The sequence below is a fragment of the Capra hircus genome (genome assembly GCF_001704415.2).
Source record: "Capra hircus breed San Clemente chromosome X unlocalized genomic scaffold, ASM170441v1, whole genome shotgun sequence".
NCBI lineage: Eukaryota > Metazoa > Chordata > Mammalia > Artiodactyla > Bovidae > Capra > Capra hircus.
Genome location: NW_017189517.1, coordinates 37,970,127 through 37,987,156, shown reverse-complemented (window position 1 = coordinate 37,987,156; position 17,030 = coordinate 37,970,127). Strand labels below are relative to the sequence as shown.

The window sequence follows — 17,030 nt, the reverse complement described above, 5'->3', positions numbered from 1 at the left end:
CTGGTGCAGTGGACAAGAATCTGACTGCCAGTGCAGGAGATGAAAGAGACACAGCTTCTATCCCTTGGTCAGAAAGATCCCCTGGAGTAGGAAATGACAACCCAGTTCAGTATTCTTGCTTGGAAAATTTCAAGGAGATAGGAGCCTGGCGGGCTCCTGTCCATGGGGTCAGAAAGAGTCGGACATGACTGAGTGACTGAGCACACACCCACACCCACACCCACACCCACACCCACATCCACACACACACACACACACACACACACACTACTCTTTGCGAGCCTGCATGCTACCTTGCTTCAGTGGTGCTCGACTCTTGCAGACCCTATGGACTGTAGCCCAGCAGGCTCCTCTCTCCATGGGATTCTCCAGGAAAGAATACTGGAGAGGGTTGCCATGCCCTCCTCCCGGCGATCTTTATGACCCAGGGATGGACCCTGCCTCTCCTGCGACTCCTGCATTGCAGGCGGATTCTTTACTGCTGAGCCACCCGGGAAGACCACACTGATTTTATCGGGTGCTATACCCATATAAAAATCTCTGGATGATACCTAAATATAGATGGGAGAATGAAAGTGGAAAAGGCCAATGAAACTTTTAGGGAAAGAATTTTGACCATAAAGATCCCTATAATCACTGAGAAACCACGAATAGAAATAACCATTTAGGAAAGCGACGAGTTACAACATGTTAAGAAAAAAGGACACGATTTTCCATCGAACAAATGACACAACCGACACATATTGAAGCAAAGTTAATGAGGTTTTTAATGTTTTCTTTGGGGTAGAAATGTTTTAAAGATTAAACGTAGGGCCTAAGGGGAGAACCCTTAAGTCTGGTTTGCGATGGTCAGACAGTCCTGGGGCAGTTCATCTGCAGAGGTGGTATCTGATGACTGACTTGGTGGCCTCGGACGTGGCATACTTGCCGAGCTCCCCAGGCAACAGAAGACGCACAGATGTCTGGATGTCTTCGGTCATGATGGTGCAGCGCTTGTTGCTGTGGGCCAGGCGCCCGGCCTCTTCGGCAATCCGCTCGAACATATCTTTCACAAACGAATCCAGGACGTTCACGGACTCACGGGAAAGACTCAGGCCTGTATGTACTTGCTTCAGCACCCTAGGGAAATAGGTAGCAAAGCTTGAGAAATTGCCCTGACGGCAGCGGCGGCGACGGCAACGGCGGCCCTTAGCTGTCTTCTGCTTCGCCTTTCTTGGTTCCGCATCATACGGCTCTGGTTTGGAGGTCTCTGCTTTCGCCATCTCCGTTTCAGAGGGCTCAGTTTCAGACGTGCTGGTGTCTATAGTGATCACGTCTTCCTCATGGCTGTCAGAGGACGGTTTCCACACGGCAGCGCCACCATTCTCCATAGCGCAGCCCAGAAGAACAGTGAGGCCGTTGAAGGCCGTTGGTCGAATTTATAGGCCCGGCTTTCCCTGACGTCACAGACACTGTCCATCTCTGATTGGATGCAAGGCAGGGAGGCCTGTTACTATGGCAGCCCATGTCCCGTGACACTGGACGTCCCACCTCCCAACTCCTGCCCTGCCCCTCCCCCATGTTTAACCCCCAGTCAGCCCATCTCCCCTGGTGGCTCTGATGGTAATGTGCCTGTCTACAATGCGGGATACCTGGGTTCGATCCCTGGGTCGAGAAGATTCGATGGAGAAGGAAATGGCAACCCACTCCAGTACTCTTGTCTAGAAAATCCCATGGACGGAGGAGCCTGGTGTCCATGGGGTCGCAGAGTCGGACATGACTGAGCGACTTCACGTTCACTTTCAGCCAAACTCAGTGAAATTCACCTAAGTTGGAAAATGAAATAATCAGTTAAAGTTTCCTGAGAGAGTATGACAGTTCTCCATAGTTCTAGCTCTTTCAGGCATCAGAGTGACTCAGGTCACTTGGTGGACATTTTACTCCAACACAGAATCTTCTCGTGGTTGACCTACAGTGGCATGAGCAGAATGTCCTGGCTTCCTCAGCAGAGTGCTCCTGAAAATCATAGGAATGTAATGAACAGCTATTATCTCCAGTATTTATCAAAACCAGTGATCAGTATTGAAAGGTCAGGGCGAGGTCAGGATGAAAGGTTCAGGGCGAGGTCAGGAAGAAAGGTCAGGTCGAGGTCAGGCACGCCTGGGCATGTCCGGACATGTCCCAGTAGAGGGCGCTGCAGACAAGCCCCGGAGACGGGCCGGCAACCAAGCTGACCAATCAGGAGCCGACACGAAGCCCTCACCGTCCAATCAGGAGCTGACACGGAGCCCTTGGACACCAATCACCGCTGAGCCCGCGTTTTCTTCCTTATATGGGAGGCCCGGCCCGGGCTATAAAACCCCTTCCTCACCCCTCACACCTCGCAGACTCCTTTTCCCCCGCAGACTCCCTTTACCCCTGCAGACTCCCTTTGCTTCGCAGACCCCCCTCGCTCCCTTGCTTACCCGCCCCCGGGAGTTCTGCCTGAGAGCAACCGCCCAATAAAAGGCCCTGAACAACGGTCCATAGGGGTGGTTCCTTCTTCCGGCGGCGTTGCTTACAAGTATGAAGAGAATGACAAAATCCCATTCTCCAAATACAATACAGAACACAAACAGAAGTAGGAATACTTACACATATACACTAAAAATATGTAACATTTTTCAAATTATAAATTGTTTTCTTAAACCTTATTCCTGGCGGCTCAGAGGTTAAAGTGTCTGCCTGCAATGCAGGAGACCTGGGTTTGATCCCTTGGTCGGGAAGATCCCCTGGAGAAGGAAATGACAACCCACTCCATTATTCTTGCCTGGAGACTCCCATGGACGGAGCAGCCTGGTGGACTACAGTCCACGGGGTCACAAAGAGTCAGACACGACTGAGCGAATTCTCTTCAAACCTTATTTAGGTCCCCCAAATACCACACATACTGGAATTGATTAATGATTTATAGTGGTTATTTCTCAAACAATGATCACTCTTATTGCTGAAAAGCCACTAGGGTGAGAGAAAATAAATTTAAAAAGAGAGAAGGAGAACAGCTAGAAATAAACGTACCTGTTATGCCCAAGTCGCGAAATCTCCCAATGACCACCAGGGAGCCAATATCCGATGCAAAAGCAAGATAGTTTTTATTACCAAGCTCGAGCTGGGGCGCCCACCTTTACCAACACAGCGGCTAAGGAGAAGAGCCCCGAACTCTGGGTTACATTGCTTATATAGGGTATTCTTGTGTGAAAAACTCGAAAAACGGGAGTTTCCGGGTTGGGAGACGTCTAATTGGTTATCTTTTGTGGAAGGGTTAGGTGTTGGGTTCTGATTGGTTTTCATTTCCCGGGCTGGCCACAGGTTCTGATTAGTTCCCATTTCCCGGGGTTAATTCGAATTTCCTGGGCAGGTCATAAGTCCTGAACGTAAAGTCAAGAGATCCTAATTTGGGATCTGATTGGTTCGCAGGTAGTGGGGTGAGGTCAGGGCATTTCCAAAGACTCTTTCGTCAGAACTCTAAAATGGAGTCTTTTTAACAAAATGGGGTGGCTTAGGTTCTTCATACCAAAAAAGAAAGTGAAGAGGAACTAAAAAGCCCCTTGATGAAAGTGAAAGAGGAGAGTGAAAAGTTGGCTTAAAGCTCAACATTCAGAAAATGAAGATCATGGCATCCGGTTCCATCACTTCATGGGAAATAGATGGGGAAACAGTGTAAACAGTGTCAGACTTTATTTTGGAGAGGCTCCAAAATCACTGCAGATGGTGACTGCAGCCATGAAATTAAAAGATGTTTACTCCTTGGAAGAAAAGTTATGACCAATCTAGACAGTATATTCAAAAGCAGAGACATCACTTTGCCGACTAAGGTCCATCTAGTCAAGGCTATGGTTTTTCCAGTAGTCATGCATGGATGTAAGAGTTGGACTGTGAAGAAGGCTGAGCACCGAAGAACTGATGCTTTTGAACTGTGGTGTTGGAGAAGACTCTTGAGAGTCCCTTGGACTGCAGGGAGATCCAACCAGTCCATTCTGAAGGAGATCAATCCTGGGATTTCTTTGGAAGGAATGATGCTAAAGCTGAAACTCCAGTACTTTGGCCACCTCATGAGAAGAGTTAACTCATTGGAAAAGACTCTGATGTTGGGAGGGATTGGGGGCAGGAGGAGAAGGGGACGACGGAGGATGAGATGGCTGGATGGCATCACTGACTCGATGGATGTGAGTCTGAGTGAACTCCGGGAGTTGGTGATAGACAGGGAGGCCTGGCGTGCTGCAATTCATGGGGTCACAAAGAGTCGGACATGACTGAGCCACTGAACTGAACTAAACTGAACTAGGTCAGACCCACCTACTGATCTTGGAGTGTCTCTTGGAGAGGTAGGAGAAATCTGGAGCTCACTCTGGGGACATAGATACTGGTGGAAGCAATTTTGGAAAGCTTTTTCTACCATATGGACACTGGTGCTGGCAAGTATCATTTTGACATCTTCCTCCTGGCTTATAATTCTCAGGACCAAGCCTTGCTCCTGACCACCAGCCTATAGGCACCAGGATTGGATGTCTCACATCAGGTAACTAGCCAGGCAGAGACACAGGCCCATCCACCAGCATCCAGTGTGCCTTATGATGCCCTGAGCCCACAGGTGCCACTGGACACAACCCTGTCCACCAGAGTGCCTAGGATCTGGCCCACACATGAGAACACAGGCACTAGACCTGGGACACCCAGGGCCCTGCAGCCAGAGCCCCAGGACCCAGCTCTGCCCACCATGGAGCTGCTAGTAGCCCTAGGACAGCCTGGGACTCAGTCCCACCCACCAGCAGGTCAGCACCAGCTCTGAGATACCTTGGACTCCTCAGCCAGCTGTGCCAGGACTCAGCCCCACTCACCAGTGAACCAGTGTTAGTTTTTGGATACACTAGACCTTGCAGCCAGCTCTATCTGGAATGGGCCCCATCCAACAGAAGGTTGAAATTAGATCTAGGCTGCTCTTGGATACTGTCCAGCAGCTGCTTGAACACCTTTGTCTGGTCCCAAGTGCTTGTCATTGAACAGATGTTGATGTGCCAAGGACGAGATGCAGTCAGTGTTACTGTCTAAACTGGGTTGCTAAAATTGTTACCAAACCAAACTTGGATCCACTAGCCAGCACAGAGTAAAGCCAATCTACTGATACCAGGTTGTGGCAAAGGAAAATGCTGCTTATGGCAAGCATCAAGCAAGGAGTATGGGCAGCTAATACTCAAAAGATCTGAACTCTCTAGTGGCCTTCAGGGAAGGGTTTTTTAAAACAAGAGTGAGGGAGAGAGTAACAGGGTGTGTGACCAACTCACATACATTCTTCTGATTGGTTGGTCATGAAGTATAATGGGAGTGAGCATCATCAACCTACTAGTTTGGGGTCTATGATCCCAATGCTTGTAGTCAGCATAGAGTTAACTTCTTTTACCAGGTGAGGGTTTCAGTATCTGCAAACAGCTCAAAGTATATGGCTCAGAATATTATCTACAGCCCTTCAGGAGAAACTGAAGGTCCTTGATTTCATGTAGTGGACAAACTATTATTATTTTGTCTTGCTTGACTGTTTTCCTTTGTCTCTATTTTCTCGCTTCTCTGATTAAGTTTTACTCTTTGGAATTCAGAGAAGATATAGCATGCTAAACTTTTTGTGCAAACAAGAGGCAGGTGGAAGACATATGGGGAGGGAGTCTCTCCTCAAATTCTACATAGTGTCCTGCTCAGTTACAGTAATGTGTAATGATACTAATAATGGGCTCATTGACCCTCAGTGCTGGCTCTCCTCTTCCCAAGGTAAGCACTTGAGGTGTGATGAGCTACCAGACTGCTTCCAAACTGGGCTGGAAATACCAGAACTTTCTGCCCCTTCCTTGCTCAGGCATTGTTCCCTTTATGCCTGCACTATTCGGTAAAGCTCCCTCTAGTGTCCTGTCCTGGCTCATTCTTTCTCTTTAGCTCACAGACCTCCGCTGAAGGTGAAATCCTGTATGCTTTTGGTCTCTACAAAAGGGTTTTATACTTTCTGGATGGGCTCAAGAAAAGTTATATTTTTTGTATATTATTCACTGTTTGTCTCATTGTTTGGCTGAGAGTGATTCCTCACAAGTTTCTACATCCTAATCCAAAGGAGAATTTTCAAACAATTTAAGAATACAAATAGAAAACTTTGATACAGTTAACCAAAAATTGAGTTCTAATAATGAATTTAATAATATATAATACATATGAATTTCATAATAAATTCCCAAAGTTTAAATTACAGAACATGTTGTTTCTCCATAGAAATGGGAGGCTATAAATCTATTAAAAGTAACGAGAAAATCACCAACTGCCTCTGAGTTAAATAACTTACCGAAACACAGAACGCCAATGGGCTAAGAGGAAAACACAATGGAAATTAGATTATATTAACAATACCATTGATATTAATATTGAAACACTGCAAAGACAAGGTCATCTTAGGTGTTTTTTTTTTTTTTTTACTGCTCACCATCTTTCTCTTAACTTAATGCAAAGGTCAAGAGACATGTCCCTCTTCCAGCTGTGGATTCATATCATCAAATAACCATGTTTGAAAACAAACTTCAAGGAAGCACACCCAGGTTTATCCCAGGTCACTTCCCCACACATTTTGGGACAATGCCTGTGGCTCACAGGCTGTAGGACCCTCACTGGCTGTTCCACTGGACACTGGTGCTTGAGCTTCTCTCACTGGGCACTCCTGTTATCCTATGATACATAATTGTGGGTCACAAAACTTTTCTTTTAAATGTGGTAAGAAATGGCAGGTAAAAAATTTGAACTGGGTAAGTCTAAACATACCAGTAATAGAGTATGGAATAATAACTTCATAATTCAGAGATCTGGAGAAGTAAACTGTTATTTTTGTACTATTTTTGGTTTCTCATTTGTGTATCTGAAATAATTCTGTATATGGAGTATGTTGAAACAAGTTTAATTGTGGTAACTTTGACTTTTCATATCAGTTTCTTCACTTTTTTGTCATTTCCCACATAAAATCTTATGGATTACTGTACCCTATCTCTTAGACAGTTACAGAATATAAGAGGTAAATAAAATGTTTACAAAACTGATAATGACCCTAGAGATCACCAGAAAGGCTGAAACAGGAATTATTTCTTGAACTTTTAAATTCAGCTATTTCTGCAACATATTTCAGATTATGCTATGTTTTACAATGAATTCTGTAATACAGACAATGTTGAAAGAAGTTTGAATGGGGTATGCTTGTCGAATTAATACTATTTTCCTAAGGTGGGAATTTGTAGTTTGTTATTTAAGTTGTAAAGTCCTTGCTTTAATTTGTATTTTCAAGCTAACACTGTTAGATCATGATTACACTTTAGGTGTCTGTTTTCCTCGCAGTCCACCAGGTTCCTCTGTCCATGAGATTTTCCAGGCAAGGATACTGGAGTGGGTTGCCATTTCCTTCTCCAGGGGATCTTCCCAACCCAGGGATCGAACCCAGGTCTCCTGCACTGCAGGCAAATTCTTTACCGACTGAGCTACAAGGGAAGCCCCCAATCACCCTCTAAAAGTGAAAAATTACCTATTCTCATTTCCCCTCAAGGTCTTTAACATCAAACCACATTTTCCCTTCCTCCTTCCTAGATGTCATGTGTGTCTCTCATCCTTGTATTTCTGCTTCATGGCCCATATGGTGCAGTTATAACACTTGCTTATTAATGCCTGTATTTGATTATTGGATTCACTAAATGTAAAATACACCTAACACAATCAAAATCATCCTAGTTCATTCACAGGAATTCATATATATCTTTCTGACCAGCATGCCAGAAAAGTTCTGAAAAACATTTGTATATCATATGGCCACATACTGAGATACTGAAGCAGCAACAAGGAACACAACAGAAATTATGTCATTTTGTAAAACACTAATTTTTTAATTAATTTATCTTTATTGAAGGATAAACACTATTTTTCTTATGGGTCCACAGTTCTGTTTTGAATCTGTGATGGTTCTGCAGTGAGCTTTTCACTTCCGAAACATGTATACTATCATGTAAGAATTGAATCACCAGTCTATGTCCGATGCAGGATACAGCATGCTTGGGGCTGGTGCACGGGGATGACCCAGAGGGATGTTGTGGGGAGGGAGGTGGGAGAGGGGGTTCATGTTTGGGATTGCATATGCACCCGTGGTGGATTCATGTCAATGTATGGCAAAACCAATACAGTATTGTAAAGTAAAATAAAGTAAAAATTAAAATTAAAACAACAACAACAACAAAAACTGTATCCTGGTTGTATAAGACCATGTCAAGGTCCCATCCAGAGAAATTTAATTGCAGGTGATTTGGTGGAAATTTTTCCTGATAATCCTTGGGAACCATATCACTTTTTCTAATTCTTTCTTAAGATTTTTCTAGAGGATTTCCCTGGTTTTCCAGTGGCTAAGACTCTGCACTCCCAAGGAGGGGTCCTGATTTCGATCCTGGGTTGGGGAACTAGATTGTGCATGCCACAACAAAGAACTACTGCAGTGAAATAAATGAATAAAAATTGATTTTCTAATATTCCACAAACATAATGAATAATAACCCTGATAAGGGGACTCATTTAATATAAATCTGTACTCCAATGATCCCAGGGAGATCTGAAGTGTGTAGCTGTAGGCCTAGAAACACTAGATGCAGTATTCACTTGCTGATGGGAGGAGCCTTGGCCTAGGGGTGTCCTGAAGCTTCATGGGTGTCAGCCCATAGGTAGGTCGGGCCAAATGTAGGGCCAATGACTGAGCAGCCCAAAGTATCCCTGGGGTCCTGGGGATGACACCAGCCATGAACTGAGAATTTCCAGGTGTATCATCTGGATTTAGGAAAGGCAGAGGAACCAGAGATCAAATTGCCAACATCCATCGGATAATAGAAAAAGTGAAAGTGTTAGTCGCTCAGTCATGTGCAACTCTTTCTGCCCCCATAGACTGTAGCCACCAGGCTCCTCTATCCATGGGAGTTTCCAGGCAAGAATACTGGAGTAGGTCACCATTTCCTTCTCGAGGGGATCTTCCTAACTGAGAGATCGAACCTGAATCTCCCACACTGCAGACAAATTCTTTACCATCTGAGCCATCAAGAAGATAGAAAAAGCAAGGGAATTTTTTTTAAAAAAGCTTCTATTTCTGCATCATTGACTACACTAAAGCCTCTAAATGTGTGGATCACAATAAAGTGTGGAAAATTCTTAAAGTGATGGGAATACCAGACCACCTTAACTTCTTCCTGAGAAATCTGTGTACAGGTTCAAGAAGCAACAGTTAGAACTGGACATGGAACAATGCACTGGTTCAAAGTTGGAAAAAGAGTAAGTCAAGGCTATATAGTGTCACCTTGATTTTCTAATTTCTATGCAGAATACATCATGTGAAATGTCAGGCTGGATAAATCACAAACTGGAATCAAGATTGCCAGGAAAAATAACAATAAAATCAGATATGCATATGACACTAGTCTAATGGCAGAAAGTGATGAAGAAGTAAAGAGCCTCTTGGTGAAGGTGAAAGAAGAGACTGGAAAAGCTGGCTTAAAACTCAACATTCAAAAATCTAAGATCATGGCATCTGGTCCCATCACTGTGGCAAATAGATGGAAAAATGATGAAAACTGTGAGAGGCTTTATTTTCTTGGGCTCCAAAATCACTGTGAACAGTGACTGCAGCCATGAAATTAAAACATGCTTGCTCCTTGGAAGAAAAGCTTTCACAAACCTATACAGCATATTAAATAGCAGAGACGTCACTTTGTCAACAAAGGTCAGTATTGTCAAAGCTGTGCTTTCTCCAGTAGTCATGTACAGATGTTAGATTTGGACCATAAAGAAGGCTGAGCACCAAAGAATTGATACTTTTGAACTGTGCTGCTGGAGAAAACTCTTGAGAGTCCTTTGGACTGTAAGATTAAGCCAGTCATTCCTAAAGGGAATTAACACTGAATGTTCATTGGAAGGACCAGTGCTGAAGTTGAAGATCCAATACTTTGGCCACCTGATCCTAAGAGCCAAGTCATTGGTAAAGACCCTGAGCTGGGAAATAGAGAAAGCAAAAGGAGAAGGAAGTTGCAAAGGATGGAAATGGTTAGTTAGCATCACCAACTCAATGGACATGAATTTGAGCAAAATCTAGGAGGTAGTAGAGGACAGAGGAGCTTGCCATGCTGTAGACCGTGGAGTCAAAAAGAATCAGATTTGACTAGCAACTGAACAACAACTCTAAGCCCTGTGATTGTGTCACCTCATTGATATTTCAGCAAAAGTTTTGCTTAGGAACATTTATGCTATTGCAGAGACCATAGTTTTCACTTCCTGTAAACCCAGTGATTATTTCAGAATGTCATCTCTTAGAAGGGAGTGGTAAGGTAATACTCAAGGTTGCAAAAAGCAACAGCATAATCCCCTTTAGTCAGAAAATATATGAATATTAATAGACCACAGTCCAGACGCTTAGGTACTTAAATGCTAACATGTCTAATTGATAGGACTATAGGTGATTGGTTCTTATAAATTCCTAGTGATAACTGTATCATTTTAGGGTAGCCATCTGGACTCATCTATTTATTTGTTTTCTTGATTATATTAGTCAGCTAGGCTTGCCATAATAAAATACTGTAGACTAGGTGGCATAAACAACAGAATTTCATTTTCTCACAGTTCTGGAGGATGGAAATCTGAGAATCAAGATCTGGCAGTGTCAATTTCTGGTGAAAGCTCTCTTTCTGTCTTGCTAGTGGTCATCTTCTTGTTGGGTCCTCACATGTAGAGGAAAGATCTGGTATCTCTTCCTCTTCTGTATAGCCACAGTCCTATCCAATTATGCCCCTGCCCCATCTCAATTAATCACCTAAATACCCTATATTCAGATCCAGTCACACTTGGGGTTAGGGCTTCAACATATTAATTTTTTGGAGGGAAGCCAATTCGGTTCATAGCACATGTGCTCACCACAAACACCAAAAATATTTGGTTCATAAAACAGTGAATTCTGTTCAGGACAAGAACCAGACCAGAAGTTCTGTGCTGCAGCTCATTATCAGGTATTACATATCTGAGCTGATGCCCAATGAAAGAAGTGATGTGCTTAGCAAAGTGGGTGTTAGCAACAGCCTCTTGCTTCTCCCCATCCAACCCCAGCCTTTCATGTCCCCTGACTTTAGTTGAAAAGCACTTTCCTAAAAGCAAGAAGAGTCCCCCTAAAATTCTAGCCCTTACACACCTTAGAAGATCAAATCAGACCCTTTGTTTTCATTTCTTCATTTCTGAGACAAAGGGGCTAGACCTTTTGCACATGGCCTCTTCTCCCAAGGCTCTCTATCTCTATGATTCCAACTTCCAGGAAGAGCACTTAGTATCCATGTTGGAGGGCACACATATTGAATAATATCCTGCAAACTGAGAAGGAACTTTGACACCAAAAAAACAGAGGGAGCAATGCCATAAAGTGCAATTATGAAGTTCACTGTGAGTAACTTACATAAAGGAACAAAGGAGAGAGTGGACAGATAATCCAGAGACATTCACAGCTGCAATGCACACTGACCTCCAAAAAGGGTACAAGAGAATTTAAAGGGGCCAAAGCTAAAAGTAGAATCTGATTACCAAGACAGAAGTACAAGTGCAGTGACTGGGATCGGGGTTCCTCCCCTCAGGGGTTTCATGACCATTAACTATCTATGTCAGCAAAATCCATTCTTGCAGGTTTCATATCAGATGAAGGCAAGGGCAAAAGTTGATAGGGTACTCATCTGGCTTGGACTCACTTCTTGTAAATTAGGCTAAAGCTCAATCATGTGAAAAGAGGGGAGGTTAGGACTGTGCGAATTAAGATGGAACTGACAAAATGCAGTTGGTGTGGTTCAGCCACACAATCCCCAAGTCAAGACCCACTTGATCTGGACAGAAGGGGCCTTTCCCATGTGCCAAATCTGCTAAAATATCTTTCCTGCACTCATTTTATTTTGCTGAAATGTACCCTTGTGTACTTTCATTCCTTAGAAGACCACCAGAAATGAACCACAGGAGCCTGTCATAAACCTATTGGTCATATTTATTATTTTACTGCTTCATTAGAAATGAAAAAAAAAATTGTGAGAAGATGCAAAACCATGGAACCTAAGGATTATGAAGCAATAGAGGGAATCACTGTAGAAAGTTAAAAGCAGCTTATCCTATGGGAGTTCAAAGACTACACACAAAGATCATCAACTGTGAGACTGTTGACAGCATCTGCCTGCTGGAATTTATGCACCAGTGGAACTGTTAAGATGTGGGGACTTTGGCTACACCTGACCTCTTAGCCAGGGGCTATGGGTGAAAAGACATCAGAAGATACCTAAAATCTCTACAAAGATTTGCCAAAAGCAAAACACTCAAGCAATGTTGAAATTTGCTTTTGTGAGGAGGTCCCCATTTTACATTTCAGCACACTCTTCCTCCTGCTGAATAGCTGGGGAAAAAAACAAACACACACACACACACAAAATTATTATGAGGGTATTTTCCTAAGATTAAGTTCAATTTCTTCCAAAAGAGCTCATTGCCAAATCATTGGAGGCTGCCATAAGAAAGAAAGTGTTAGTCACTCAGCCGTGTTCAACTCTGCAATCCCATGACCTGTAGCTCTCCAGGGTCTTTTGTTCATGGGATTTCCCAGGCAAGAATAGTGGAGTGAATTGCCATTCCCTTCTCCAGGGAATCTTCCCAAACCAAGGATCGAACCTGAGTCTCCCTATTGCAGGCGGATTCTTAACTGTCTGATCCACCAGGGAGGCTGCCATACCTTCTTTAAATTTAGAATGCCAAGGCTTTAACCACAAATTCTCAGTGAGTTATGTGTGTGTGCAATGTAATGAACAAAACGTTTGTAAGACTCAACTGTAGTTTTTTTTCCCCCTATTTGAGAGGTAGATGTATGCTGTTTTCATTTTTTCCACAGATTGTTCTGAGACTGTGGAGCAACTGAAGCATTTTCTTCAGAATTATCTATCACTATATGATTAGAAAGGTATGCCTTTTCAGACAATCTTGACTAACTTCGAAACTTTCAGATAAAACTACATGACAAAACGTTTCCCTTAGCTTGGATTTTCTCCAGCAGGCTGTAAGTGAGGAAGGCCAAATTGATCCCTTGATACCTGGGAAACTTGAGTATACCCAATATCTAAGCTGATTATCTCACCTCATCCTGTCGTTAGGTAGAGAAGGCCAAAGCCATAGTTTGCATGGCTCGTTAGGGATGAGATAAAAGACCCAAACCACTAGATGCAGAAAAATGACAAATAGCCAAAATTGGACAAAACTCTTACATTTATAACGTTACTTTCAATATTTTAAGATTGGTTTAAATCTGATTCTTAGTAATGTTCCAACAAAAAGTCAGTTTTTATATTCCCTCATTACTACTAAGGCCTATATTTTAAAATTAATTTATTTATTTTAATTGGAGGCTAATTACAATATTGTAGTGGTTTTTGCCGTACATTGACATGAATCAGCCATGAGTGTACATGTATTCCTCATCCTGAACCCCCCCTCCCACCTCCCTCCCCATCTCATCCCAATAGCAGACATTCTAACCAACCTGAGATGGTACCTCATTGTGGTTTTGATTTGTATTTCTCTGATAATGAGTGATGTTGAGCATCTTTTCATGTGTTTGTTAGCCATCTGTGTGTCTTCTTTGGAGAAATGTCTGTTTAGTTCTTTGGTCCATTTTTTGATTGGGTAGTTAATTTTTCTGGTATTGAGCTGCATGGGCTGCTTGTATATTTTTCAGATTAATTCTTTGTCAGTTGCTTCATTTGCTATTACCTTCTCCCATTCTGAAGGCTGTCTTTTCATCTTGCTTAGAGTTTCCTTCGTTGTGCAAAAGCTTTTAAGTTTAATTAGGTCCCATTTGTTTATTTTTACTTTAATTTCCATTACTCTTGGTGGTACTCATAGAGGATCCTTCTGTGAGTTATGTCAGAGAGTGTTTTGCCTATGTTTTCCTCTAGGAATTTTATAGTTTCCGGTCTTACATTTAGATCTTTAATCCATTTTGAATTTATTATTATTTTCTTTTTCTTAATATAAATTTATTTATTTTAATTGGAGGCTAATTACTTTACAATATTGTATTGGTTTTGCCATACATCAAAGTGAATCCACCACAGGTGTACACATGTTCCCTATCCTGAACCCCCCTCCCACCACCCTTCCCATCCCATTCCTCTGGGCCATCCCAGTGCACCAGCCGTGAGCATTCTGTATCATACATTGAACCCAGACTGGTGATTCGTTTCACATATGATATATACATGTTTCAATGCCATTCTCCCAAATCATCCCACCCTCGCCCTCTCCCACAGAGTCCAAAAGACTGTTCTATACATCTGTGTCTCTTTTGCTGTCTCGCATACAGGGTAATTGTTACCATCTTTCTAAATTCCATATATATGTGTTAGTATACTGTGTTGGTGTTTTTTCTTTCTGGCTTTCTTCACTCTGGATAATAGGCTCCAGTTTCATTCATCTCATTAAAACTGATTCATATGTATTCTTTTAAATGGCTATGTAATACTCCATTGTGTATATGTACCACAACTTTCTTATCCATTTGTCTCCTGATGGACATCTAGGTTGCTTCCATGTCCTGGCTATTATAAACAGTGCTGCGATGAACGCTGGGGTACATGTGTCTCTTTAAATTCTGGTTTCCTTGGTGTGTATGCCCAGCAGTGGGAGTTTATCTTTTGTATGGTGTTAGAAAGTGTTCTAGTTTCATTCTTTTACAGGTGGTTGACCAGTTTTCACAGCTTTTCTTGTTAAAGAGATTATCTTTTTTCCATTGTATATTCTTGCCTCCTTTATCAAAGATAACGTGTCCATAGGTGCATGGATTTATCTCTGGGCTTTCTATTTTGTTCCATTGATCTATATTTCTGTCTTTGTGCCAGTAACATACTGTCTTGATGACTGTGGCTTTGTAGTAAGTAGAGCCTGAAGTCAGGCAGGTTGATTCCTCCAGTTCCATTCTTCTTTCTCAAGATTGCTTTGGCTATTTGAGGTTTTTTGTATTTCCATACAAATTGTGAAGTTATTTCTTCTAGTTCTGTGAAAAATATCATTTTCATAGAAAAATACCATTAATAGAATAATACCATAGAAAATATAAAAATAGAAAAACACCATTTTCTCAAATAGTAACTTGATAGGGTTTGCACTGAATCTATAGATTGCTTTGGGTAGTATACTCATTTTCACTATTCTTCTGATCCATGAACATGGTATATTTATCCATCTATTTGGGTCCTCTTTGATTTCTTTCATCAGTGTGTTATAGTTTTCTATATATAGGTCTTTCATTTCTTTAGGTAGATTTATTCCTAAGTATTTTATTCTTTTCATTGCAATGGTTAATTGAATTGTTTCTCTAATTTCTCTTTGTTTTCTCATTGTTAGTATATAGGAATGCAGGCCTTTTTGCAACAACTACTTATATAATCTAAGTAAAAAGACAACTATTTGCCATTTTCTAATGTTACATTAGGTTTCCCTGGTGGATCAAAAGGTATAGAATCTGTCTGCAGTGCAGGAGGCATGGGTTCAAATAGAAATGGCAATTCACTCCAGTATTCTTGCCTGGAGAAGTCAATGGGCAGAAAAGCCTCAGGAGCTACAGTTCATGGGGTTACAAAGAGTCAGACATGACTGAATGACAAACACAATGTTACATTAAATAATTGGTACCCTATTGTTTACTTCATGGCAAAAATTACTAGAAGCATGTATTTACCAAACCTATTAATTTTCACCATTGTTTGTCTCAAATAGAAACTCCCCATGACTGACTTACCTTTGAGGGAAGAAGGCTTTTTTTTTTTTTTACTATTAGTTTCCTTCAGTTTGGACCTGTCAGACTTCTCTACTTCAGACAAGTCTGACTTATCACTCATGTTGACCAAAATATAGAAAGGAAATACTTTAAAAACTGCCCTGTTAGAACTATTATCATACTAAGGAGTAAGAGTCAAAATTGTCATATTTAATGTCAATATGTGTTTTACCTGCTGATTTTCAAAAGGCAAACAGCAACAGATCTTAGAAGAGTCATGTCTTTATTAGAATACGTTTTATTCCACATCATTATCCCATTTCTGAAGACAGAAAATGCCATTGCATCAAGTGCACTAGAAACCAAGATGTTCTAGAAGCCTGGAGCCAATGTGTCTGACTCTTTTAAAATCACAGCAAAGGTAAAATGGAGGTGATACAAACACATGAGAAGATGAGGATAGAATAAAAATTAAGGGCTGGGTTTCACCAACTAATGAATTTGTAACAGGAGATAGCACTATTTGAGCACCTTCAATTTGTCTTCAATTATTAGAGAGGGGGGCATTTTTCTTGTGGGGTTAGGATGCAGCATACAAATGTAGCATTAATTGGACTAGTTTCTTTCTATTTCATCTGCCTGAAGACAGGAGACTAAGGGGCTACAATAAGAGGAGGGATTCAGTTCAGTTGCTCAGTCGTCTCCGACTCTTTGCGACCCCATGAATCACAGCACGCCAGGCCTCCCTGTCCATCACCAACTCCCAGAGATCTCCCAAACTCATGTCCATCAAGTCAGTGATGCCATCCAGCCATCTCATCCTCTGTTGTCCCCTTCTCCTCCTGCCCCAATCCCGCCCAGCATCAGAGTCTTTTCCAATGAGTCAACTCTTCGCATGAGGTGGCCAAAGTACTGGAGTTTCAGCTTTAGCATCATTCCTTCCAAAGAAATCCCAGGGTTGATCTCCTTCAGAATGGACTGGTTGGATCTCCTTGCAGTCCAAGGGACTCTCAAGAGTCTTCTCCAACACCACAGTTCAAAAGCATCAATTCTTTGGCGCTCAGCTTTCTTCACAGTCCAACTCTCACACCCATACATGACTACTGGAAAAACCATAGGTTAAATCCAGTCAAAACTAATTACATATCTCACAATAGCTCCTTGTGGGACTGGTTTGTAAATGCTGTATGATGGCACA

The 17,030-nt window shown here is 42.1% G+C and overlaps 1 protein-coding gene across 1 annotated transcript; it reads right to left on the bottom strand.

Annotated features, from left to right (window-relative positions):
• Positions 1-869: 869 nt before the first annotated feature.
• On the bottom strand, positions 870-1,370 carry LOC102169573 (histone H2B-like). The gene has a single exon (XM_005701206.2). It carries the CDS (start codon positions 1,368-1,370, stop codon positions 870-872), a length of 501 nt encoding a protein of 166 aa, XP_005701263.2.
• Positions 1,371-17,030: the final 15,660 nt, after the last annotated feature.